This window comes from Saccoglossus kowalevskii, chromosome 3 (assembly GCF_978046115.1).
Source record: "Saccoglossus kowalevskii chromosome 3, keSacKowa6.1, whole genome shotgun sequence".
NCBI lineage: Eukaryota > Metazoa > Hemichordata > Enteropneusta > Harrimaniidae > Saccoglossus > Saccoglossus kowalevskii.
The window spans coordinates 27675812-27703189 of NC_140643.1; the positions used below are offsets into that span (position 1 = coordinate 27675812).

The window sequence follows — 27378 nt, forward strand, 5'->3', positions numbered from 1 at the left end:
TAAAATCAGTCCAGTTATAGGACAAACTGGTTCTCGACATGAAAGAAACATATTACAGGTTTATATCGTGAAGAATTGTACTGGTATATGAGAGGCATACTAATGTGTTGAATGACTACCTGAGCTTTATTTCACAAGAAAATCATATTTATCACACATTCTAGTCTTTGACGATGGTTGTCAAGTAATTATACTACATACAATTCATCCCATATTATGGTGCATTGAATTGTGGGATATCTGACCTTCCTGCTGCGATATCCTATAATTCTATTTCAATTCCCAGGATGTGACAGATGTGACCTTTTCAATTTTTTCATTTAGGAGGATTTTGTGTGGGTGTGCAGTCGGTGTCCCACCTTGAAGAGCTGTGGGATGAAAATTATGACAGCAAAAGAATATTTTCAAATAAAAATGCATTGTACTTTCTATGTAAAACAAGACATGAATGTCATAATTCCAGTTTTGAGAATAGTACTTAAAAACATAAAAAGTGAAATAATTTAGATTTAGCAAAGAATATCTTCATTTTATTCATTCATACAGCCATCTCATGGAACAGCTAAAGTTATTCTGCAATGGAACTAACATATTTTTTGAATTATGAGTATTTTATTATTTGAGAGTTTTTTTGTTCTCAGTCAGTCAAAGAACAACAAAATAAAAAAACCATATCAACATGCATATGTATGTGATTATGACGTGTAATTGTACCAAAACCAGTCAAAAAATGGTTAAGAACAAATGAAAATTAAACCATCAGGCTGACCAATAAGTCATTTTGATTCAAATCACAAAATAAAATAATGAATACCAGTAACCTGCCAATAACAAATTTAAATGAAATCAGTAAAGACATGCCTGAAAAATGATTGATGGACAACATGTGGAATTTTTTCAATATGACTTTTTGGGGATGAAAAAGGCTTCCACTCAGTCAAAGGTTGATGAAACGAAAAACAAAAATTGACATGCACATTTATGCGATTATGTCTAGTTTTTGAACAAGATTTATGAAAGCGTACTGTAAATAAGATAATTTTCAGTTGGAATGAATCAGTGAAAATATAATCCGGCAAAAATACGGTATCTTTTTTTCCTATATTTTACATTTGACTCATCAAAAATCAGTGAAAATAAACTTCATAAAAAACAACCAAAATTTATAATTCCAGGAAGTATTTTTCAGTATTTGAAAAACGAGATGAAAACATGCACCGATCAATATTCAGACACTTCGGTGTTCAGTCTAGACAAATTTGATACAACATCAATCTCCTTATGAAGTGCTTATCAAATATATGTGTGAAGTCAAATAAGGGCTATACTACTGGGGATAAACTCATTTTTATAGTCCAAATGTTGCAGACACTTGACAAAATTACTTATATTGACCCCTGAATATACAACAGTATTCTATATAGTATTTTATTTTTTATTTCTGTCCAGGTATGGGCAAAAGAAGATTCAGTCATTGTGGATCATCTTGCTAACCGGTAATTATGAAATTGGATTCCTAAGCTCATTTAATACTTTGGCTAATTATTCTATCATGGTAAAGTTCAATAGAATTACACTGATGAAGGTTGGCATTTAAAGAAATTGATTTGCAACAAAATGAGTGATCAGCCTCACCCACACAATTGATCAGTTATCTGTGTGTTGCCATGGAAACTCCAGGGACATGATCTTGATGCCACTCCTCTGCCATCTTTTCACAGAATCAAGAATCTCATTTTGCAAATTGCAGAATCTGTCTCCATCATGTGTCAAAAATTTTAAACTGAAAAACTGAGTTAGTGACTATAAAAATGGGTGTAACTGCAAACCTAAAACAAATAGCTTGGATAATGACAAAAAATGAAATATAAAATATATTCTAATAAGACGATGTTTCTTCAGTTCAGAGGTGAGAATAATTAAATAAATTAATTCAAATGCGAGGCTTTCTAGTTGTGCTGCTCACCCTATATGTACAATGAATCAATGTTTGCATCGTTGATGGTGTTAACAAAGGCTGCCCTCTTAGTTAATCTGAAGAAAGTGATGTTAAAATAGCCTCAAGAGGGCAACCTTTATTTAAGTGTTCATCATCACAGAGACACAGAGGGCAGCGTATAACATAGTACATAACCATGCAAAAAGTTTATCTTCTTGGGAAGATAAACATGTTAGGAAACAATGTGAAGTTCTTTTAGTTTCTGTATTATCAGTTATGATATTATTATGTCAGATTACAAATCTGCTGTCACAGAAACAATATTCCATGTTTGAAAAAATAATGACATGTGACCATTTTCCAATTGTAACAGTTTTAATGCATCATGATTCAAGAATCAACCAGGCCGAGTAAAGGTTTATCACATTGAACCTTGATCAAGAGTTTCTTAAAGTTGCATTCATTAGTAAGAGAATCTTGGAGAGTAGTGATGATTGGGGTTTTATTTGACAATTGAACCATTACAACTCTTATATAAAATTAAGCTGCACAAGACTTTGACTGCAGTAAATTGTTCACCCTCTTTGTTTACCATTTACCAGCTCAATGGCAGTTGAATCCAACCAGCCAATCAACAACTGCAGTGCACAATGACGTCATTTGAAAATGGTCTACTGGTCAATAGAAACTGCTTGAATCTTGAAATTAAATACAATGTAAATATTAATGAAAATAAAGGGAATGAGTTTGTTGTGTGGATAGTACTATTTGGATTTATTTTTTGAAAGTATGTTTGAGGTATGTTTTTTTTCTACTATGATAGCAAATCTCTAGAAAATGCCCCACTTTTGCAAGTTTATTATTTATTTTTGATTGGAATCTTAATGAAGAAATTAATGTTTTTTATAGAAATTTATAAAAACTTTTGCGTTTCATTCGAATCCAATGAAGATGCTTTCATTGGCTTAGAAGCAACCGATAACTTCAAGTCACTGTGTCGCAATAGAAGGACATAGTTCAAGTTGATGCGTGGTTAGGAACATTACAACTCCTGAAACATGGCACGTATATGGGTCCTTAACTATTTTTAATTTAAAATTAATGTCAATTAATTTGACACAATGTTACATATTTACCAATTTACCTTGACAAAGAATCATTCCTCCCCTCCATAATCCCGAACGTAATCTTGTTCTTAGATGGTATTCTCTGCAGACGAACTTCCTTTACCCACAATGCATAGCAACTTGTCTAACAACATGGCGGACAATCTAGTACAGCTGTTTACTGGCATCGGGTTGAGCGAGCAAAAGGCAAAGGAAACTATAAAGAATGAAGGTCTTGCTGAAGATCTGAGGAAGATAGTTATCGAGGTAAGTCCTGGTTAAAGTTTGCTAATAAATTCTAATGTAGCGGGGAGAAATCACGCTCGAAAATGAGTCGTGGCGTGGAGCCCCCATCAATGATGTTACTGGTGTCATTCATTATATGTTCGAACACTGTATCGTTTACGTTGGATCCTAACACTGCATTAAACAAAAATATTAGATTGACATGCAGAACCTAAGTACCCACAGCCATTGGCGTTTCTTGTTTAATGTTCAAGTGCATTTTTTGTTTTGTTTCATTTGTTTAATACACGACACTGACAACTTTTGTTTTTAGTTTGTTCCAGTTGCTCAATCATTGCATCAGCCTGACATTTAATAGTAATCGTAAAACGCTTTACAAGTTACTTTTAGGAGAGATCAAGAAGTATAGTAAAGCTAGAGAAATTCTTGAAATGCTTTAAATACTACTGGTGAATGATCTATAGTAATTTAATTGTTTTCTTTGACCATCGCCTGCAGTGTTATTACTGGCATTTACTGAATATCTGCCCCACAGGGGCCTTTCTCCCCAGTCAGATCTGCAAAAATATTGACTGAAAATACGTATTTTCCTGGAACTTTGATTCTTGATTCATTGTTATGTTGGTGTCACAAGGTCATGGGTTCAAATATTAGGCCAAAACAGTTTTCAGTATTTTTACTACTTAATGTGTGGGTTCTTAAATTATGGGAATTGATAATTTAGACTGATAGGAACCAGTATAGTTCAATACAGTTATATGCATACCGATCAATCTTACTCGTACAACCCCACACATGAGTTAGATGAAAGCATAGTTTATTAGGTACACAAAATATATATTTGGTCACGGTTACTAAAAGAATGGTTAGGAAACTCACTTGGTCCTTTTGTTAGTATGTGCATGGAGATAAAAAAAGAAGGAGCAGTGATGCCTATTGTTTCCTTTGTGTACTAGGATAGTTGGCGATTGTTTGCCGAGCACACAATGTGTTATCTGTTTTCCTATTATCTGTTTAATCCCTTAAGGGGATTAAGTATTTCGAAACTTCGGAAATTATGCGAATGAACTGTGCATGTGCAGAACCAGAGTAACAAACATGACGTCAGGCGTGAGTTTCCGTAGAAATTTGCGATATAGTTGAAGATTTTTATGCGGAAAAAATGGGCAGACTAGGCAGTAGTTGAAAATGAACTACTGGGTAGTAATTTTTCAGCAGTCCTTTCGTATATGTGGTGGTGAAGCAACAAAAAGCATGATTGCATGTGACAGCAACGACTGCACGGTGAAATGGTTTCAATACGAGTGTACAGGGTTGACAGCAAAACTATACCATCGCACCAATAGATAACTGCTCGCTGTCGCATGCCATATTTGACAGTGATTTTCAAAAGCAGAGGATGCAAAGATTCTATAAAAAGTTAAATATTTTTGCGAAATTCTGTGTATCATATAAATGAGCAGAATTAAATGTCCAACTGTTTAGTTCCTGGTGTGTAGTGTGAATGGTGACTTCTTGTTTTCAACAAAGATGACTGCCCATGAGTAACGATCTTATTTATGATCTGCACAATATGATATAATATTTCATCGGAAAATTGTTTCTGTGTAATCTGAATATTATGGTCAATACAAAACAAACGGCAACTATCATCGAGTTCAAACACCAGGAATACTAAAGGATTAAGAGCTTAACTCAGCAATGAACAATTTAAGTTAATAGGCTTACCACCCCACATTGAAATAAAAAAAAATATTCTGATTGAAACTGCACTATGGCACCATAGAACTTCATGTGTCACAGTCGGGGGTCGGGGGGGGGGGGGGGGGGGGAATGGCCGACTTGTTACTTGGAAGAAAAATGTCTGCAAACTTCAAGAAAATGAAACTTGCTTTGTTTAATTAAGCTATTATAGTTCTCTTATAAAAGGCTCACAGATTCTATTCAATGTACAAAATAAACTTGTGAAGCATCCCGAGATGCATTTTTGGGGTACAAATTTTAAACTATAAATACTAATTTAACAATGCGTGGTACTAAATATAATTCCATTCGATTTCCCACAATTTTCCCAAACTATCATGACAAAGGCAGACAAAATGGTTGACGTCACTAACTTCAACAATAAGTGTTATTTTTTAAAATAACGATTGAAACTAGTTTTGATAATTACTGTTCCATATTAATACACCCAAAACAATATCTTAGTAACAAATACTAACATTTTAGAACATTCACAGACAGAGTTTTAGAAGTACAAAATGCCATTCACAGACAAAACAAACAATCGGTATTTTCATTTTTCGAGAACAACGAAACTTTGAATATCACACAACCTTCGCACAGAAGTTGGTGATGTTTTACGTCGATCTTTAGACTTAATTAGCTCTATTTCTTCAGTTTAGTGGACACGCATGAAAAGCAAGCGAAGATTGCAATATAAGCGATGACATTATAGTGGTTGGACACGCATCGAAGTGAAGTCAACGGTAATTAGCATTTCTAACAATAGAGTTTCCTAACCATTCTTCTAGTATACCGGTAGTTCTCGTATGGAGCTCACTGCTGTGGAGGTTACAAAATTACGCACTGTAGACACCACAGCAAGGTCGGTAATGATCCAGTGACAAGAGGGAGGGAGACATTACTTAGTCCTCACATATACACTTGTGAAATGTTATATAAATAAACTAGCTAGAAAAATAACAATTCTAGAAATTAACAGCATAGTACAAAACATGTAACTGTAAGCCCAGGACTGAATAGTGTATGTATGTTGGAATGTTCTCTATCTGACGTTTCCCCAGACTTCTCAGACTTGGATATTTAATGCCAGTTTGGCTATGGTAGTACTTGGTTTTGCTCGCCAGATTTCAGGGTCATGTACAGTGTGAACCCAATTTGTCGAACAAGATCTCAGTAGCAACAACCTCAAACCATGCTGTCTCAGTTTTAAATATGATGACCTCACAGTTTATTGTGTCAGTCATTAATTAGTCTATGGCAACTTATCATTTGTCATCTAGATACTCATCCAGCAAAGTCCAGAGATGCCACCTGGAGCACATAGCACAATCGCTTTCTGTTCGTGTAGTGTCAAATGGGTCTACTGAGCTATAAAATCTATCCCTGATTGTGGGCTGTTTAAATTTATTCCAATTTATATTATGATAATGAATAAATACATCTCTTATAATATGATCCAGACGCGTTGTGGCAGGCGATGACAGTGAATTTGTCTCATGGTGACACAGTTTTAAATTTTTGACCCAGATGTTTCAGTCTCATTAGATAAATTGTCTTCCAAAAATGTGAGGAAATACATGGAACAATTTATAGATATACAGTACAGTTGATATACAGTAAGTCATTTTACAACAGACAGGAATTTTCCCCACTATGTCTGTGTCTCAAGTCCCCACATAGATGTGTAATTGGTAATTGTCTCATACTTTTCAAACTAATAGAACAAGTCTGTCCAACATATCTATATTGTGGTAAAAACATTGTAAATTACAATGCTACAGTTACTAGGCAACCACTAGTTTAGATGCAGTTATAGTGCTACTCCTTCCTAGACCAAGCACTTAATAGTTTCTATGCTCCTTATCCTACATTAGGCACAGAATAAAATTGGCAGCTCTGTGGAAAAAACTGTTGGTACATTGTTATACAATATTGCAACTAGACTTAAACAAAAGAGTCGATCTTCATTACTGGTGGAGTATATTGCAACCAAGAAGATCTCTTCAGAAGCACAGCTCACAGGTAACTTTATCTGTACTGAATACAAACCATCTTTCATTATCTTTATTTAATTAATGGTAGTATGTCCCTCGGAAGTGAGAAAATGTGTGGAAAGTAGCTTTCACTTACTCACAATGTCAAGTCTGGGTTCAAAAAAGTTTAGGTCACCAAACTTGTTTCTTATAGAAATTGTATCCTTTTATATAATTATCTCCAACTGTTGAAGTTGCTCTCTGGGAGCTTTATTGGGGTATTTTTGATAATTTGAATTTACGCTCATGGGAAAGACTAGCATTCACCAGGATTTGAAAAAAACACATATTGAATCCTCGTATATTCAAATGCTTCAGCACAGAAAATGTACAGTTGAAGGCAGAAACCTAATTGCTGTGCAGGGAACAAATCAGTAATTTGATGTGCACAACAATCTGGATGTTTATAGTTGACAGATTCATGTTTTGATGCATTTCAGCGGCTTTTGATTACTTCAAGAGCAATCCTCTTGACCCGATTGATATCAGTGCGTTTGAAGCAGCATGTGGAGTTGGGGTCGTTGTTACACCAGAGCAGATTGAAGAAGTGGTAAGTTTCCATAAGACACATAAGGAAATTGCATCTTCATTTATTCACAGAATGCAATGATGATGATGTTGACTCATTTCATAGTCTTGTAGTAGACATACGCTCGCCATGCCATCTCTACTGTTGTCAGGCCTTTGTACATGGAATATTTGAGAGCACTGTGACCATCCTCTGCCCAATCAGAAAATATTGTACCCCGTATTACCCCGGGCACGCGCCCAGGGGCCTGAACATACAAAATTGTGAAAAATTGGGGGTGGGTGCTTACCCGAGGACCACCCCAAAAAAGATTTAAAAAAGTTGTTTTTGTGATCGTATGATAAGGTCAAATAAAGGAATGCTTTCGTACACTTTGTACACGTACTTATTTCTTGATTTATGCGAGGTTTCAACTTGAATAAATGTGAGCACGGTCAAGAACTGTGGGAACACTAAGACACAGGGTCAAATTTCAAGAATAAAACTTGTTTTATGTCAGCGAATGAAGTTGTATTTAATACTCATTGAAATTGGCTACAAAGTATGGTAAGTATTGTAATCAATGCACGGTTACATTTTTAGTAACCGTGATCAGTGCAAGTCGAAACGGCCGGGAAAAACTACCGCTTGTAATCCAAGATGGCGATGGCCTCATTAGCATAATTTTGTTCACGCACGTATTGATACATCGCATCGTAATTACTGAAGAATAGCAGACAGGGTTATGAAACAAATAAACCTTTTATTACTGATGTGAAATGTTTACAAACTATTGTGAATACATAAACATATCCAAATGGCGATACATAAAAAACAGACTGAAAATAAACTCTGGTCGACCTCATTAACATGATTTATTCACGCACCCACAGACACGACAAAATTATGATGCAACAAGTTCCCATCGTCGGCATGCCTCATTATGGTTATCGTAATGGACTTGAGGTCGGCAAAATGTTTTTTCTTCAACGACAGAAAAATAATCCACATGACCATAATGCCATAGCTGTGATGAAGGATGGAAAGAAATTAGCAAGTTTACGACGTGATGTCTCAAAAGTACTAGCTTCCATTTGCAGTCAGCTGGCACCGGTGTCGCTGGGTGTGTATGATAAAGGGAAGTTGTGCAACCAAATTTGCCGAGTTCGCAATTTTCGCCAATAAAAAAATAACTAAGGCAAAAACTCACGGTTTTTCAGCATTTTTGTAATAAAGACATTATTTTCTATCAATAATCCGCCCAAAACAGGAACATTTCTACTAATTCTTGTGTTTTTTTCGACGTTTTTTGAAAAACCTGCGATAAGGCTGCGAAAGTAGAACATTCCGGAGGGGGTGAAACAGAAGAGCCAAACTAAAAATAGTACGCGTATTTTGACCTATACGTGGCCAACCAATGGCTGGACACGGATACGTTTGCGGTCGTTGCCAAAAAGCTCAGCGTCCATCGCCTGGCGATGCTACGTTTTGAAACCAAAGCTAAGTGCTTCAAACCACTCACCAAGGTATGGATTATTGCAATATTGGATTCATCGTGAATGAAGAGAAAGCAGAACGTGTGCGCCACACGCTGCGTGGTTCATCTCACGTCGTTAAGTTCCAATGAGTTTTTACGTAAAAACACAAACAAAACACACTCGCAAAAGAGAACTACTGTAACAAACACACTATTTAAATAAATCAAACGCGTTCGTTTTTGACAAATAATACTTTATTGTTGATCCCGTTCTTGGCTAAAAATCACCCTGGGCGTTTAACCGAAGATGTCCCCAACATGTAACTTTTGTGAAAACAGGGGGGTGGGCGCTTGCCCAGGGAGGGGCGCGTGCCCGGGGTAATATGGTAATACTGTAAATAGACTAATTTTCACTGGGTTTAAATTTTGCTGATTTATCATTTCAGACATATTCAGTGGGTTTTAAAATTCACAGTTTTATCATTTAGATAATGTGTTCTATGCTAAATTTTACATATTCACTAGGTTTTAATTTAGCGCATTTTCCAGTCAGCGAAATAAGCAAAATTAAAACGCAGTGAATAATCAACCCTTTTACAGTACCTGTCAACAAGTCGGACATTCTAGTTCTGTTGGACCTTCATTCTAGGGCCTTCATACATATCCTGCCTTGTCATCTGATTTGCTTTATTAAATTAATATCACTAATAAAACCATTCATAGGTTGAAGAAGTACTGAAAAAACACAAAGATGGATTGATTGAGCAGCGTTATCACTATGGAGTCGGATCTATTATGGGTGAGATACTTGATTCATTGCTATATATTTCTAACAATTCAATGAATAATGAAGGTTCAATGAGTGACAAATTGATCATACACTGATGAATGTTCTTGTTTCTTCCAGGAGAGGTACGTAGTAAACTGAAGTGGGCTGATGGGAGAGGTATCAAGAATGAGGTCGACATGCAGATACTGGATTTGTTGGGACCAAAGACTGACGCTGACAAACAAAAACCTCAGAAAGCTAAGGCAAGTTCATTCATAAAACCACTTTAAAATATATTACTATGTAATGTGGATTTAAACTGAATTTATTTGCGATATGCACTTGATATGAATAGTGTGAATCTGGATTCATACAAATATAAGCATAATGTTGGTTTTGAGAAAGTACAGGGCTTGACACCAAGGGTAGTTTTATAACCCAGTATAAGATAAATTATTTGGACAACTAACTAACATCTCACATGCTTTACGGTAGCAACAGAAGCAAAGTGTATTATAATTTGAACTGTGATACAGGCATTCTCTAAAAGTTACTAAGCATGCTACTGTAACAAACTATACATTTTCTGAAAGCTGTGATTTAGCCAGAAGTAGTAGTGCATATGCTGTACCAATGTTTGTCTGGGATTACTTGATGACCAATGTTGATTGTGTGGGTTTATTTACTATTCAGACTATTAAAAACACAATTAACACTTTTATTAACTTGAATGACCTGTGAATTTTTGCTCAGTGACTGCCATTTAAATTGAATTCACCATAAAATTTTAATCTATAGCCTCAAACTCAGTCAAAGAAAGAAGAAACAAAGAAAGCAGAAGTTGAGAAAGAGTTAGCCTCTCCTATGGATTCCAAGACTGACTATCAAATAATGGGAGATGCCATTAAGTTTCACAAGCCAGGTAATATACTCTTAAAAATACTCTGAATTTTTATTCATCCTGTCTAGTTGCTATAGCAATCACAGTACCTAGAAACCTATATTCGCTTTGTTTTTCAGGAGAAAACTACACTACTGAGGGCTATGTGGTCACTCCAAAAACTATGAAGTTGATGAAAAAACACCTTGAAGAAACTGGTGGTCAGGTGAGCCATTTGCTACAGTAATGTTCATTTGTACATTAACCCTAACAATCCGCCAGTAATGATGACTGTTGCACTTCTTCTCTAAATTCCACACATGTGTACAGTTGCAGTTTGCCCTCTAATGACATGGTTGGTTGAGCTGCATATTATTACCTCTTTCTATTCTTTGTTCAGATTCGGACAAGATTTCCACCAGAACCCAATGGTATCTTGCATATTGGCCATGCTAAGGCAATCAACTTTAATTTTGGCTATGCAAGGGTACGTATGACCATTACTTTCAGCAATGACGCATAAATATAAACTTCAATAATTTGCAAGCTGTTACTTTTTGACAAGTCACTGTTATAGTTTTCATTAATCACTAATGTCAGACCAGTACTCATCTGCAGGTTTTTGCGAGCCACCTAAAATGGCTGATTGGTGGCCATGTAGTGCAGTAAAGAACACATCCTCAAATCCCATATGGTGGTATTCATTTTTGTTCTTCAGGCCCATGATGGCATCTGTTTCCTAAGATACGATGATACAAACCCTGAAAAAGAGGAAGAGAGATTCTTTCGTGGTATTCTTGAAATGGTTGAATGGCTTGGTAAGATTTCAGTTTCTCATAATCTGATGACTATTGGTTACTACCCCGGGTAGTATATTAATGACCAAAAGCAGAATATTCATTACCCAACAGCATGTGATACTGGTGACCTTTGACTTTGGGGTGTGATAGTAATGACCTGCGACCTCATGATCCAAATGTAGAATGTATTAATAAGTCACAGCACAATTCATTAATCTTGGTTATAGATCAGGGCAGTGTGATGGCTATTACATGACTTGAATTTACTGGGTCAACAGACTTTATACATACGAAATGTGTCACAAATTACATTTACAAAATTAGTTTTTGTCCTTTTCAATGCAAATGTGCTCTGTTGAACTATTCCCATGATGCAATGCACAAAGCTGAGGGAAAATGTTGGGGTTGGTAGTGATAACCATCAGTTGGTGCCTAGAGGCCAGGTTGTACTGTATTGACGAGTGACATCTTTTTAACTCTTGTTCTAGGTTATACGCCGTACAAAACAACACATGCTTCTGACTATTTTCATGAACTATATGCATGGGCCATTGAACTGATAAAAAGGTAACCACATCCCTCTTATCATATGGTATTACCAATAATGTCTGAATAGGGGTATGGGTTATACAATTATCAGGGAGTGTATACATATGACGATTTTCATTAACTATATGCATGGACCATTGAACTGATAAAAAGGTAATTACATCCCTCTTATTTCATCGTATGATCACCAATAATGTCTGAATACGGGTATGGGTTGTACAATTTTTAGGGAGTGTATATCTGACTATTTTCATGAGCTATATGCATTGACCATTGAACTGATAAAAAAGTAACCACATCCCTCTTATCACATGGTATAACCCAATAATGTCTATGAACGAGTGTAGGTTATACCGGTATATTCTTAGGGAGTTTAGGATAGTGTGGGTGTAAATGATGATGTGATTTAACCAATGGATCCTTCAGAGTTCCTCTATGGAATCATTGTTGATGTTTACTGCTATACTGATATACCACACACACACACACTGTAAATGTGAACGACAGTGTCAATTTTCTAACCCATACATCGTAGTGTGAAGTACTTAGTGTTTGAATTTTGAGAAAATGAAGAACCTTTTTAAATGTGACATTTAAAATATATGTTATATCAAGAGTTTATAGATTGGGTGTATGCTAGTTTGTGATACGCAATGAAAGAAGTGTAAATTGACAAACCATTGAATTGCAAGATGATCCTAAGACACAGCTAAATTATAAATTCTAATGCAAATTAGTGATTATATAAAAAAAACTGATTAGTGTTTAAATAAATTCAATTGACGCACACTGAATATGATAATTCTCAACCGCTCATTCACTCAATTTCCTTGAGATCATTATCACATATCACTGTAGGTGGTTATGTATAAGTTGTATACCCTTATCTTATAAATACCTGGTTTATATATATGTAGAAAGCTCTCTATGGTAGCTTATTAAAAATCTTGCAAAAGAGTGTAATCAGTGAGTGAAATCAGCTAATTTGCATAATTGGCATCTTAATTACCTATATAAAACACTTTTACAAACAAATTAGAGCTCATTGATGTGTCTTCCACAAAAAGTTAAAAAAAGTGAGTTTTACTTTAAAAATCTCCTAAAAGATACATCTCATTTGTTTTCAGAGGTCTTGCATATGTATGTCATCAGAAACAGGAAGAAATAAAAGGACGTAATCCACCACCATCGCCCTGGAGAGACAGACCAGTGGAAGAGTCTCTTACATTGTTTGAGGTAAAATCCCTGGCAGATCTTCTCTGTCTAGCCCCCCCCCCCCCACAGGTCACCTTGGTCTAGCCCCCAGGCAGGTCACCTTGGTCTAGCCCCCAGGCAGGTCACCTTGGTCTAGCCCCCAGGCAGGTCACCTCCGTTTAGCACTCAGGCAGGTCACCTTGGTCTAGCCCCCAGGCAGGTCACCTTGGTCTAGCCCCCAGGCAGGTCACCTTGGTCTAGCCCCCAGGCAGGTCACCTTGGTCTAGCCCCCAGGCAGGTCACCTTGGTCTAGCCCCCAGGCAGGTCACCTTGGTCTAGCCCCCAGGCAGGTCACCTTGGTCTAGCCCCCCGGCAAGTCACCTTGGTCTAGCCCCCCGGCAGGTCACCTTGGTCTAGCCCCCAGGCAGGTCACCTCGGTCTAGCCCCCATGCAGGTCACCTCTGTTTAGCACCCAGGCAGGTCACCTTGGTCTAGCCCCCAGGCAGGTCACCTCTGTTTAGCATCCAGGCAGGTCACCTCTGTTTAGCACCCAGGCAGGTCACCTCTGTCTAGCACTCAGGCAGGTCACCTCTGTCTAGCACTCAGGCAGGTCACCTCTGTCTTGTCCCAAGGCAGGTCACCTCTGTTTAGCCCCCAGGCAGGTCACCTCTGTTTAGCACCCAGGCAGGTCACCTTGGTCTAGCCCCCAGGCAGGTCACCTCTGTTTAGCACCCAGGCAGGTCACCTCTGTTTAGCACCCAGGCAGGTCACCTCTGTCTAGCACTCAGGCAGGTCACCTCTGTCTAGCACTCAGGCAGGTCACCTCTGTCTTGTCCCAAGGCAGGTCACCTCTGTTTAGCCCCCTGGCAAGTCGCCTCTGTTTAGCCCCCCGGCAGGTCACCTGTCTAGCACCCAGGCAGGTCACCTCTGTTTAGCCCCCCGGCAGGTCGCCTCTGTTTAGCCCCCCGGCAGGTCACCTCTGTTAAGCCCCCCGGCAGGTCACCTCTGTTAAGCCCCCCAGCAGGTCACCTGTCAAGCACCCAGGCAGGTCACCTCTGTCTAGTTCCCAGGAAAAGAGTACTTTATAGCAGTTTTTGTCTTTCGAATTATTGCACTGGGGAACTATTATTTGTAACACTAACAAGTTGAACTATCACAATGACAACATATTTCAGTGTTTTGATCTCATTTTCAGGACATGAAAAAAGGTAAACTGGAAGAAGGAGAAGCTACTCTTCGAATGAAGACAATTTTAGAGGATGGTAAAATGGATCCTGTAGCTTATAGAATTAAATATACTCCGCATCATAGAACCAAAGATGAATGGTACGACTGCTATCAATTCTCACAAACCCTCCTTTCCTAAGGCACTTTTTAATTTCAAAGATTGAATATTGTTAGTTGATCATGATTGGGCGGATTTACTGAAAATACCGTATTTGTCTTCAGTTAAGCGCCACCTTCAATTAGGCGCCAGTGCCACAAAAACTTTGTATTTTACACCTCAATTAAGCACCAGACAAAGTTGAAATTTTGGCAGGTAATGATCGTGAATTGGGCGCCGGCGGATCGACTACCGGTTAGCGGTTCGTAGCGATGGACGCGATCGCGGAAGTCCCTCGCTGTTACTGTACGAATGGCTTTTATGTAAAAAAAAATGGTTTTGTTTCTAACAATTTTTAAGAAATCGGTCTATAATCTCTTGAAACATGTCTTTTTAGTCTACTGTAGAAAATATCAGCGTGGTTTTTAATTTCGCAGTAAGTCCATAAAAACGAAATTAAAACAATGCGAAAATGTTCTGTTTCAAATGCATTGTTGTCACAGTAAACAGTGTTAAATTATTCTTTAAATGCTCAGTTTACTTTCCAAAAATAACTAATTTCTTGATTTGAAAAAAAAAATCATGCAGTTTTTCCCACCAAAATCAAAGCCAAAATATCGCAAACATCGGCAAATCACTTCCGCATTGCGTTCATACATTATTTAAATGAGCTATGGTAATTTGATCACGTTGGCATCATCCAGCATTTTGATTGGTTAATTAACGACTTGACCTATCAGGTCAAAAAACGCGTTCCAGGTCAAGTCCTAGACAGGAAGCATGGCAGACATCGAATCGCGCCGAGCGTTTACATGCGACCAGAATCATTCGCTTACGATGAAATTAAGTTGAATTTTACTTGCATTTTATTTTTTGTACGTTATTATAACTACTACTGAGTAATAATCGTAACCGTGGAATGCAGCATGACCGGATTTTGCTACCGTGATCATTGACTACTAAGCGTTGAATTTGTGTTTGTTTTATTTTTCTGTTGATTGTACGGCAAACTGTGAATGTTTTCTAAAGAATGATAATTTTTGTATAACTTTCTAAACTGTCTGAAAATGGGTCATTTACTCAGTATTTAAAATAAAGGCTACAGTGACTAAGCGTCAGACTGTAATGTAAAATATTGTCAATAATCTATCACCAGAATGGAGCAAAAACAATGGCTTGTAACACAGTTACCGGTACTAGAACTTAAGTGCTTGAAATAAGCGCCATTTGAAACAAAGTTGCTCAAATTTAACCACAAATAAGCGCCACCATGACATGAAAGTGTAACAAAGTGGCGCCTAATTGAAGACAAATACGGTAGTACTGATGTACCAGTACATGTAACTGTGAATTTAGAATTATATTTAGCAAATGAGACAAATCAAATGTGGACAACATTGAACAAAGGATTGAAATACTTTGATTCTCAGTTGCATTACTGTGTAACTTCAGTGATTTGTAAGTTCCCCATTTGAACAAAGTCCTTGTTAAACTATTTCAGTGCTTTTTTTTTAAAAATATGCCTGTCATTATTTTTATATTTGTTTACTTATTTGCTTCATAAATAATTGATAATAATACATAATGCTGAGTGAATACTCATGAACTATCCTATTGTTGTCATTGCTGTAATGCATACCAGTACATATTATTTTGACAGCTTGAATACCATAGTGGTACAGTGTAGTGTGGCAATTCTCCTGCCATGTGTGTTTTGTGAACATGTTTTACGTGTCTTGTACACTCTGCAAGACACCCATGTCAAACACAACTTGTCATGCTTAACACTGCCCTTAATTGTGGTACTGGTAATATAGTATCAGTGTTTATTTGGAAACTTATGTAAATATGTCTTCTGTTCTTGCAGGTGCATTTATCCAACTTATGACTACACTCATTGCTTGTGTGATTCTATTGAGAATATTACACATTCACTTTGTACAAAGGAATTTCAATCCAGGTAAGATTAGACAGAATCTGAATTAAATCAATTCTTCCTTAATAGAATCAAGTTTATATTTGAAAAATTTGGAAAGAATATAATTCTAAACTGTTTTTGTTTGTTTGATGATAATAAATAAGTTAAATTACTAAACATGTTTAAATCAAATAAATCAAAATGTTTTAGCTGGAATTTATTTTTGCTGAAATATTACTTTTTGAGTGTTTTGTGTGGAATTTATTTTCATTGATTTCTGATGAGTTAAATATAAAATATAGGAAAAAAGTATATTCGCTGGATTTTATTTTTGCTGTATCATTCCTTCAGTGAAAATAGCGCAAATTAATTTCAAGCAAAAATAAAGTATTATGCAGTACATGTGTAAATGTCAACAATGTCTAAAAAAGGTATAAATCAACAAACTGAGATGCAAATTGAATAGCGCCCTCAGTGGTTGAATCTTGCTTGCTCTCAATACATTGGAGCACCCTATGTTGATCCTCACCATTGTAAGAATCAGAATCATATCAGTTGACCCGGATCAGAATCAGAATTAATTTATTGCCAATCAAAATCTGAATTGAATTGGTGCAGTCAGTCTCTCTGTATGGTAGATCTCCAAGTCAAATACAATGTTTGCATGAAATGACCAATGTGGAGGATCTAGGGTACCTTAGCTTTATAATATAAAGGTATTTATACTGTCTGTGTTTTTAGACGATCGTCGTATTACTGGTTGTGCAATGCGCTAGATGCCTACTGTCCAGTGCAGTGGGAATATGGTCGTCTTAATATATCGTATACCGTGGTGTCAAAGCGGAAAATAGGAAAACTTATATCAGCAGGATTGATTAGGTTAGTAATCTGTGTATACCTTCACAGGAAACTGCGAACAGGTTTTTTTTTACAAAGTGATAAGTCAAATAGGTTTCTTCTACAAAGTGATAAGTCAAATAGGTTTCTTCTACAAAGTGATAAGTCAAATAGGTTTCTTCTACAAAGTGATAAGTCAAATAGGTTTCTTCTACAAAGTGATAAGTCAAATAGGTTTCTTCTACAAAGTGATAAGTCAAATAGGTTTCTTCTACAAAGTGATAAGTCAAATAGGTTTCTTCTACAAAGTGATAAGTCAAATAGGTTTCTTCTACAAAGTGATAAGTCAAATAGGTTTCTTCTACAAAGTGATAAGTCAAATAGGTTTCTTCTACAAAGTGATAAAGCAATAGGTTTCTCCTACAAAGTGATAAGTCAAATAGGTTTCTTCTACAAAGTGATAAATCAATAGGTTTCTCCTACAAAGTGATAAGTCAAATAGGTTTCTTCTACAAAGTGATAAATCAATAGGTTTCTTCTACAAAGTGATAAGTCAAATAGGTTTCTTCTACAAAGTGATAAGTCAAATAGGTTTCTTCTACAAAGTGATAAGTCAAATAGGTTTCTTCTACAAAGTGATAAGTCAAATAGGTTTCTTCTACAAAGTGATAAGTCAAATAGGTTTCTTCTACAAAGTGATAAGTCAAATAGGTTTCTTCTACAAAGTGATAAAGCAATAGGTTTCTCCTACAAAGTGATAAGTCAAATAGGTTTCTTCTACAAAGTGATAAATCAATAGGTTTCTCCTACAAAGTGATAAGTCAAATAGGTTTCTTCTACAAAGTGATAAATCAATAGGTTTCTTCTACAAAGTGATAAGTCAAATAGGTTTCTTCTACAAAGTGATAAGTCAAATAGTTTTCTTCTACAAAGTGATAAATCAAATAGGTTTCTTCTACAAAGTGATAAGTCAAATAGGTTTCTTCTACAAAGTGTTAAGTCAAATAGGTTTCTTCTACAAAGTGATAAGTCAAATAGGTTTCTTCTACAAAGTGATAAATCAAATAGGTTTCTTCTACAAAGTGATAAGTCAAATAGGTTTCTTCTACAAAGTGATAAGTCAAATAGGTTTCTTCTACAAAGTGATAAGTCAAATAGGTTTCTTCTACAAAGTGATAAATCAAATAGGTTTCTTCTACAAAGTGATAAGTCAAATAGGTTTCTTCTACAAAGTGATAAATCAAATGGGTTTCTTCAAATGGGTCCTTAGCCAGTTTGAACGTCACTCTGATTTGAACAGTTGCATCTGTATTTTTTTCTTAGAGATTGGGACGATCCAAGATTGTTCACATTAACAGCACTGCGTCGCCGTGGTTTCCCTGCAGAGGCAATCAATATATTCTGCTCTAAGGTAAAGATATTTTTGCACTTGTCAGGAACTACAGCTTTATCTACTCAATTTGAATGCCAGCTTTCATCATCTTTCATGAAATAAACCGGAATCATTTTTATAAAATTTTGATCAAGTCAACAAAATTCTGTCTACTTGGTCTAAAATCTTAAAAATCATAGACAAATATCAAATAGTATGCACAATGTAGCAATATAGGCCCGACAATAGTTCGCTATTTATCTGTTGTAGGGGCAAGACAAATTTATTGCATTACAAATGATTAATATTCGTGATATATTCCTGACTTGTCTTTAACAATCAAGTACTGACTGATTTAATTAAGTCACTAGTCAACAACATACTTCCAATGAGCCCATTTGTTTTGTGATTTGATTAATGGCCGCCAAGCAGCCATTCTTTTTCAAAGTTTTCTGAACATGGGCCTCAACCAATTTCCTCATCAGTGCTGTTAATAAAGTTGAAATTGATTACCGTAGCTTTTGTTGTGTGATATCATCAACGTTATTTTTTTCAACTTTCATATTAACCTTACTTATACCGGAGTTGTCCTATCTGATGATTCATTTCAGGGGATATCCCTGTTTTACATCAATATTGTATGCTCTTTCTTGCACATAGGTTGGTGTAACAATGGCTCAGGTGACAATTGATCCATCTATGTTGGAATCGTGTGTACGAGACGTGTTGAACAATACTGCAAAGCGAGCCATGGCAACGCTAGAACCTCTTAAGGTCACTATCACAAATTTCCCATCAGACGCGGTAAGTTCCAACCAGAACTCTGTAGTATCAATGTTTAAACCTGTATATTTGAAAAAAAACAGTAACGTAATTTACAGAACTTTGTTTTTATATGGAGGTTAAAACCAGGCAACTGTACTTAGACAAGAGTGTTTTCTGAAGATCAATGGCATTATTTTGCTTTGAATTAAGCTTGTTGCCAAAATTCATTATTTCAAAAGTTTATCTATTAATCAATTCAAGTGTCACTTTAAGTTTGTTTTGTTGGCATGTTGTTGATGACACTATGTTGAATCAAACAATCAAAACTATCTTAACTATCATAACCGAGAGTTGCCCAATTTCATTTTCAGCCCAACAAAGTAGATGTGCCTAATATCCCACATGATGCCAGTAAAGGCAGTCATACTGTGCCTTTTGAGTCCACTATCTACATTGAGAGGGAAGATTTTAGAGAGGTAAGGCCTGCCATCTACTTGATATAACAGCTGTTTTGATTGGCTATTATCAGAGGTACATTACTTGGGGTTTGTAACTACGGTGACATGATACAAAGATCCCATCACAATCTCGCTCTCGCATAAGCGTTCCAACTCAGAAAAATGCGAATGCGCATGCCCGAGGTAACTAGGATACTGGGATGTCCAGGTGGATCAAAATAGCTGCCCACGATATGACGGATTACGAGAACTATATTTTCTGTACATTTTCGATGTATTACATTTTTCACTACGATAGTGACAAGAAAAGTTTTATTTTTTCATTACAAACCTTGAACATTGATATATGTCATGTCAGAAGGTCGTAGCCTCAGTCTCGCTATCTACGAGAAGAGACTTGAATGGGATCTTGACATGATGTCACCATACAGTACTATGCGAGTTGCAAACCCCAAGTAATGTACCTCTGCTATTATTTAAAAGTATAAATATTAGGATCTGTTCTTCAATTATTTCATAAACCTTAATATTTCACATACCTATTAGTTATTTTTCTCTAACTAAACTAAATTGGTGATGAGTGGATATGAGAATTTTACAAAAGATTTCAGTCACTAAATATATAGGTTATACGCCTCAGTTAAAGGTTATCATTTTAAAGCCTAATTAAAACCAAATCACAATAACTTATCATGAATTCTGAAAATGGGCACTTGTGTGTGTGCATGTATGTGTCCCCACCTGTATCTCGGACATATCTCTTATATACAACATTATACATTATGTTACACTTATACACTATATTCATTTAAAAATCCAACTTAAGATTGCCAAATTGCAGCCATTTTAATTTTAAAAATGCATTAAAATCATACATTTATTCTTCAGTTATTCTTCAAACTTCTTTTGAACAAAATGTAACCTTACCGGTAATTGGATTAAAAATGGGCAAATGACAGAATTTTTGTATTAACTATTGCTGTTCAAGAGTCATATCTCTGACATACCTTAACTGATTGCAATCAACATTTACAATTACATTATACAAAATTACATCATGTCACACATATTAAATAACATGCATTTGTTTAAAGTTCCGATTCAAAATTACTTACTCTATTTATTTTTCTTTACTATTGAACCAACCATGTTGTTAGTCATTGAACGTTAGTTTATTGTCAGTGTCCTAAGCACATATCAATTTGTGCAGTTGTATTCATAAATCTGTGTCATAGTTCATTCAAATTGTTCACTACTAAAGAATTGCTTACTTTTGTGATCTTAAACTGGATTCTATTCATGGCCAGTTTACTTTGTTCATAGACATCTGTGTCTGTGCGTCCCATTCATGATTGGCCAGTTTACCTTGCTCTCTCAAACACTGTGTAACTTAAGGTCACTGTTTATCAAGTATTTATCAACAAGTTTATTAATTTAAAATTACTTATTTCTGTCGTGTTCATTTTAAAATATTTTCTCAATTGTACTTGCCATCAAAATAATTTTACTCTCTGTATCATCCACTGTACAGTATATGCTGTTGATTGAAGTTGAATTTTGGCAAGAACATTTCGCACTTAAATTTAAAACTAGCTGATATCATTGTCATAAATCTTTTTCTTATCTGTACTAAATTTTATATTCTGCCTTTGTTTAAGTGATTACATACTTTGTCACAATATTATCCTGGTCATGGGTGTCTCGTTAGTTCAGCACAGAATTGGATAATCTATAATAACCACTTCCACATGGACAATAGTATGGTTAGCATATTGTTTAATTGATAATCTCCATGCGAGTCTAGTTTTTCATACAAATCTCCTATTCAGCCTGCTATTTTGAAACGATACCGATGCAAACCCAGGACCTTAAAAACCAACCGTTACCGTCTTGAACAATTCAAAATATGCATTGAAATAACTGTCAAAGGGTGCATCAAAGATGAGGGAGTGTCATTGTTGTGAAGAAAAAGGATTCTGGTAATGGAATACAATCAAGTGGAGTGTGATCTAGCCTTGCAGTGGTTTGTGTTTTATTCATGTGTTATTGTAATTAATAGAATGGCTCTGGACACTATCTCACATGTCCTATGTCTTTCATGGTCATCAAGGTGTGTCTCACAGCTAATATTCCATCACTTCCTTGTTTTGCATAAGTAAAACTGTTACGAACAATATACAATCAGGGTTTTTTCTAGAAAAAAACTACAAGAGGGAGCACTGCAATTCAGCGGCCCCACCAGGTGGGGCAGATAGGGTTCTCTCCCTACCAGGGTGTGGAGTTTTTGATAAAATGGAGCATTCTTTGGCTTCCTTGGAGCCAAAATGACTATCAGACAGGTCACAGTTGAAGACTGTGGCCACATATTTTATGGTTGCCAGAGTATCTGCTCCCCAGGGTAAGGGGAGCATAGCCATGGCATGAGGGTGCTGCGCCCCTGTTCCCTTGTTTAAAAAATCACCCACAATGCAATACAATACAATTGTATTACACAATAGTGTAATGAAGGTTATAACATGGTTAGTCTGAATCTAGCATCTGATTGGCTGAAGCTACCGGTAGGTCTATTTATAGCTCCAAACTGAATAAACTGGCTTAAATATCTAACTGAATTGAGATCATATGATCAGCACTGTTAATAGTGATTGTAGGTGTATGATACACTACCGTAATCAAAAGTGCAAAATCTGGTAAAGTAATAATACAAATTATTATTACAAAAATGTTAGTATATTGCTTATTCTGTAAGAAAAATCTGAATAAATGTGATTTTTTATTTCTGCATAGCATTTTAAGTAGACAGTCACTCATTGGCCACCTTTTTGTAAATCAGCTTAAATGCAAAGAATTACCAAAATAATTATACTTTTTTCAGCTTTTATGTGCAAAAATAGTGCATGCTATCATTTGTTAAATATACTAGAATTGTTGTAAATTCTTGCATGTGCGTTGACCATTATGATGTGCAATGTCATTAAAAAGAGGTCTTTTTTCTGCTACCGAATACTTACAGTTTATAACCTCTAATTAAAAATTAAAATTAAAAATATGACATAATGTCTACATTAACATAGAGGGCACTGTTTCAAGATAGCTGTTCACATTAGATAGAACTGTGATGTACTGCCAGTCATGTTCATATTCTTTACAAAGTTCTGTGTTCTATCTAGGATCATTGCCAATATTTGAATAACATGAGAACTAGTAACAAATTGGGGTGTAAAATAGTTTATCCTGTCCCGTCCTGGAATCTGTATCTCGTATGTATCTTGAATATACAATAGTATTTTTGTTATATGAATATATTTTATTTTTAGACAGCTGAGAAGAATTATCGGCGCCTGACTACTAACCAACCTGTTGGTTTGAAATATGTTGGTTATGTCATATGTGTAGAAGACATCATAAAGAACAACAGTGGTAAAATTACAGAGCTGAAAGTAACGTGTAAAGCCCTGGGTGAAACGGACAAACCAAAGAGCTTCATTCATTGGATATCTAAACCTATCACATGTGAAATAAGACTCTATGATAGATTGTAAGTAGACATGATAAAAACAATGCACAGAACTTCCTGCAAGTATTTCCAGTCCCAGATTTGTCAACCACTCATTTTCTAGCATAATGGTTGTTGTCATAACTGATTAACTGAAATAATACTAAATAAAATAATATAAATAATATATAATATAATTCACTAATAATTTGTACATTTGCAAACATGACATATTTAATTTTGCATATTGATAATTCATTCGCATGGCAAAAACAATATTTTTATTTTCATTTTCTAATAATCATACAAAAGTTATTAGTAAAGAAAAATAAATATACCATGCTTGCTGTATGTAAACTGTTTTATTTTCATTGATTTAATAACAGTCATGTATTCCCATGAGTCATTGGAAATGTTCACAAACATAGAAAAAAAACCCACAAAAATACAAGTCAAAAACTATCTAGACAAAGTAACTTGCAAACAGCACATTTTGTCTTACAAACAAGATATTAATCCTGTTATTGTCATAAAGCATGAGTTATTATTAAGGAAAAAATATGTTGTACTAGATGAAAAAAGATATGCTGTGTTTACCATACAAATTAGATTATTGTCTTCACAACACATGGCCAAAAAAAATTCACTACTAGAAATGCTGGCCAATAGTTCCTATCTTTGATAAACAGTCTGTGAACTATTTTCTGTGTTTAGCCTGCCCACATCTACGTTTATTTTACATATTATTCTATAAAGGACAGATCAAAAACAGAATACACTTAAATTAAATGGAAAACAAAAGACAAAGATATATATAGAGTGGACAATACACAGACAATAGGTATTGTCTTGTGATCGACCAGGTTGCTTGACATGTAATAGACCTTTAAAAGGGGCAGTGTTTAAATCTTTTGGGAAGGACACAAGTATTACGTAACACTAGCATGACCGAAATAGATGTGAACACAAAACTTTGTGACCATTCGCAGTACAATGAATGTTGCATGTGTATTTATGTCTTCAATATTTATGGCTCAATAAAGCAAAGTATTGGGAGGGGGGTCCTGAACTGTATTTAACTCCCATATATTCATTTTTAAAAATTTAATTTTATGAAACCTTGTTGTAATGTACACACTGTAATATATCCTTGTGAAATAGAGTATGATGAAATTCAATGAGAATATTTTTAACATTTGCATGTATCCGGATCTATTTGTTTACATTTTTTTTTATATATATATTTATTGGTAGTAGTACATTTATTTCAGTTTTAAAGTTATTAATACTGAAAGGCGTCTGACTCTCTTACCTACCCATGCATCCCGTTCCAATTTGTGGACCCTCAGCTATTGCATGGGGAAATTTTAATTGCTCATCATTTACAAGCACAATATCTCATCTGTTACAGTCAGCAGAATTTTGCTTACTGAATGTTGCTAGCTACTGTAGAATACTTTATTTTAGCTGAAATTAATTTTCACTGAAAAGACATTTTGGGTGTTTTGCATGGAATTTATTTTCACTGATTTTTAATGAGTTGAATGTAAAATATAGGAAAAAAGGTATATTCGCTGGATTTTATTTTCACTGAATCAATCCTTCAGCGAAAATAGTGAAAATTAATTCCAAGCGAAAATAAAGTATTTTACAGTATTTACTTGCCGATATTCATATAACCTACCAGTCTATACTAAAACTGACTGGTAAATGTCTTTTGATTTGTGGTTCAGATTTGAACATAAGAACCCAGAAGACCCCAATGAGGTGCCTGGTGGCTTTGTCTCGGACTGTAACAAAGTAAGCTCTCATTGTTTTATTCGTTTCACTAACAGCATTTTCAATTTTTATATTTGATTATAATTTTAGTTTTCTGTGTGCAAAGTTTCTGTTGTCATTCAAGTTTCATAACTTGCCGTAAGAGTTGTTACTAAATTACCAATACTTCTTTGCAGGATTCATTGACAGTGATCTATGATGCACTAGTTGATCAGTCTGTGAAGAAAGCCAAACAGTTTGAGAAATTTCAGTTTGAGAGAATTGGCTTTTTCTCTGTGGATCCAGACAGTACAGAAGATCATGTAAGTTTTTGCTTTGTAAACCTGCTTCTTCTTTGCTCCTATTTGCTTTTGTTCACTGCCATCATTGTTCAGTGCATTCCTCATTTGTTGTTATCAGAATATCAAATCAATCAAAAAATCAATGAAATCTGACAAATTTATTTGATATACTTGAGCAAATTGACACAAAAAATGCTGGTATGAAAAATGTCATTTTGTTATTATCATCAGTGTATTAGTTGGACTGTGAAATGACTTCTGAGATCAAAAATGAAAATTGATCTGTGATTCAGATATCTACAGCGTGACAAGCAAGGAAATAATCCCTACCTGGGCATTTAACGACCTATACATCATCTGAAGCTTAGATATACTGGTAGGCGAATACGGTGGTGCATCCGATATTGTCGGGTCACCATGCTGCAGTTAACTATGGAGTGTCTTTGGAAATGAATATTCTGAAAACTTATTCAAATAGCATGCGTTACTGTTTTCTGTTGATAATATTTATGTTAGCTTGTTGCACCAACTGTTATAAAATTACTAAACAATGGGCCTTATGTCCATAAAAAGGATTTGTAATTTGATGGTCTGAGACCTGCAGGAACCCTGGATGGTGGCAGTAAGTCATAAGTAGGATTTATTTTAATGGACTTTCCCACACACATATTGGCGTATTGGATTCCTCCATCTATTGTGTTTGATATAAAAACATTTCATCTGCTGAAAACATGACACAATCAATCGGTTGGTTTATGACACCCTATCTTGAGCATCGATAGCATAGCTGGAATACCCCAGAAAGTACAAATCAATATTATTTATTGATTAAGAAATAAAAAAGAAAGAAATTTTTGTTTATTGAGCTATTCAAGTTTTTGTGAGTCCTGCCTGCCTGATGGTTTTGTCATAAAATACCTTGTTGAAACTTAACAGGACAGAGGCAATATTGTCGCTGGAATTTAACTTCAAAATTCACTGATTTGCTAGTAAATCAAAACATGATTTATATTGCAATTGAACATATCAAAATGGGTTTAATTTCCTGGATTTCACTTATCAGCAAAAATAGCTGAATTAAAAAAAATTATGCATTTTATGTTAGATTATTAGCTCATGGTGCAATATTATTTGTTCTCGTCAATGATATGCAAAGAAACCTTGTATTTCTCAGAATAATTTCTTCATTACTTTTAACCCAGAACCCCAACACTCCTTGAGACATATCCTGCAAACCGTTTGATTAGATGATTTAGGGGCTTTTGTGAAGACAACATTTTGCAAAAGACACTGTGATCGAATTGTGTCTCAAGGATCTCCAAGGGAAAATCACTGTGATTTTCACACAAATTTATCTCTCACAAAATTAAATACAGTATTGTGTTTGTTGGTTTTTAGTGACAAAAATCTGTTCTTGTGTCTCTTACAGCTCGTCTTCAACAGGACAGTGACTTTAAGAGAAGATGCTGCTAAAAGTTAACTTATCAGTAACCATGGTTACATCTACACGGAATACAAAAACTAGAGCTTCAACAAATCTAAAGTGTCAAATATAACTTTGTCCATGCCTTAATCTATTTCCCCTGTAAGCTTCATATACCTGTAGACATTCATTATTGTCACTTAAACTTGCAACAACTGTTGGCAGCCATAGCAACAACTGTTACCTTGGTTATGGCTGCTGACCTGATGACCTGATGAATAAACTGTTGCTCTGGTAACATCGCTATTTTAAATTGCTCGTCATCTCTAGCACACATGGAGTGTGTTTCTCAATTCAATTGAATCTAAAGCAACTATCGCTGTCAGGAATAGAATTTAGAGCTTTTATTAAATTATTCAATCTTGTTCGTTTTTTCCAGACATCTAAGTACAAAGCGGAGGTGAATTCTGCCATAATT

At 35.5% G+C, this 27378-nt stretch overlaps 1 protein-coding gene across 1 annotated transcript; it reads left to right on the forward strand.

The window, feature by feature from the left end:
- Nucleotides 1-3164: 3164 nt before the first annotated feature.
- Nucleotides 3165-27213, forward strand: LOC100376592 (glutamine--tRNA ligase). Its single transcript, XM_006822143.3, has 21 exons — nt 3165-3312; nt 6912-7059; nt 7511-7620; nt 9779-9854; nt 9963-10087; nt 10623-10746; nt 10845-10930; nt 11105-11191; nt 11423-11522; nt 11993-12071; nt 13181-13289; nt 14443-14573; nt 16439-16531; nt 17231-17368; nt 18650-18737; nt 19359-19502; nt 19835-19939; nt 23239-23459; nt 25151-25217; nt 25373-25498; nt 26907-27213. The coding sequence occupies exons 1-21, from the start codon at nt 3175-3177 to the stop codon at nt 26955-26957; spliced, it is 2346 nt and encodes a 781-aa protein (XP_006822206.3). The 5' UTR covers nt 3165-3174; the 3' UTR covers nt 26958-27213.
- Nucleotides 27214-27378: the final 165 nt, after the last annotated feature.

Excerpts from the sequence above, each read along its gene's own strand:
- LOC100376592 (XM_006822143.3), top strand. The coding sequence starts at position 3,175 with ATGCATAGCAACTTGTCTAACAACATGGCGGACAATCTAGTACAGCTG. Across the intron at positions 11,523-11,992 it reads TGAAATGGTTGAATGGCTTG|GTTATACGCCGTACAAAACA; the intron begins GTAAGATTTCAG and ends CTCTTGTTCTAG. Across the intron at positions 23,460-25,150 it reads ATAAGACTCTATGATAGATT|ATTTGAACATAAGAACCCAG; the intron begins GTAAGTAGACAT and ends TTTGTGGTTCAG.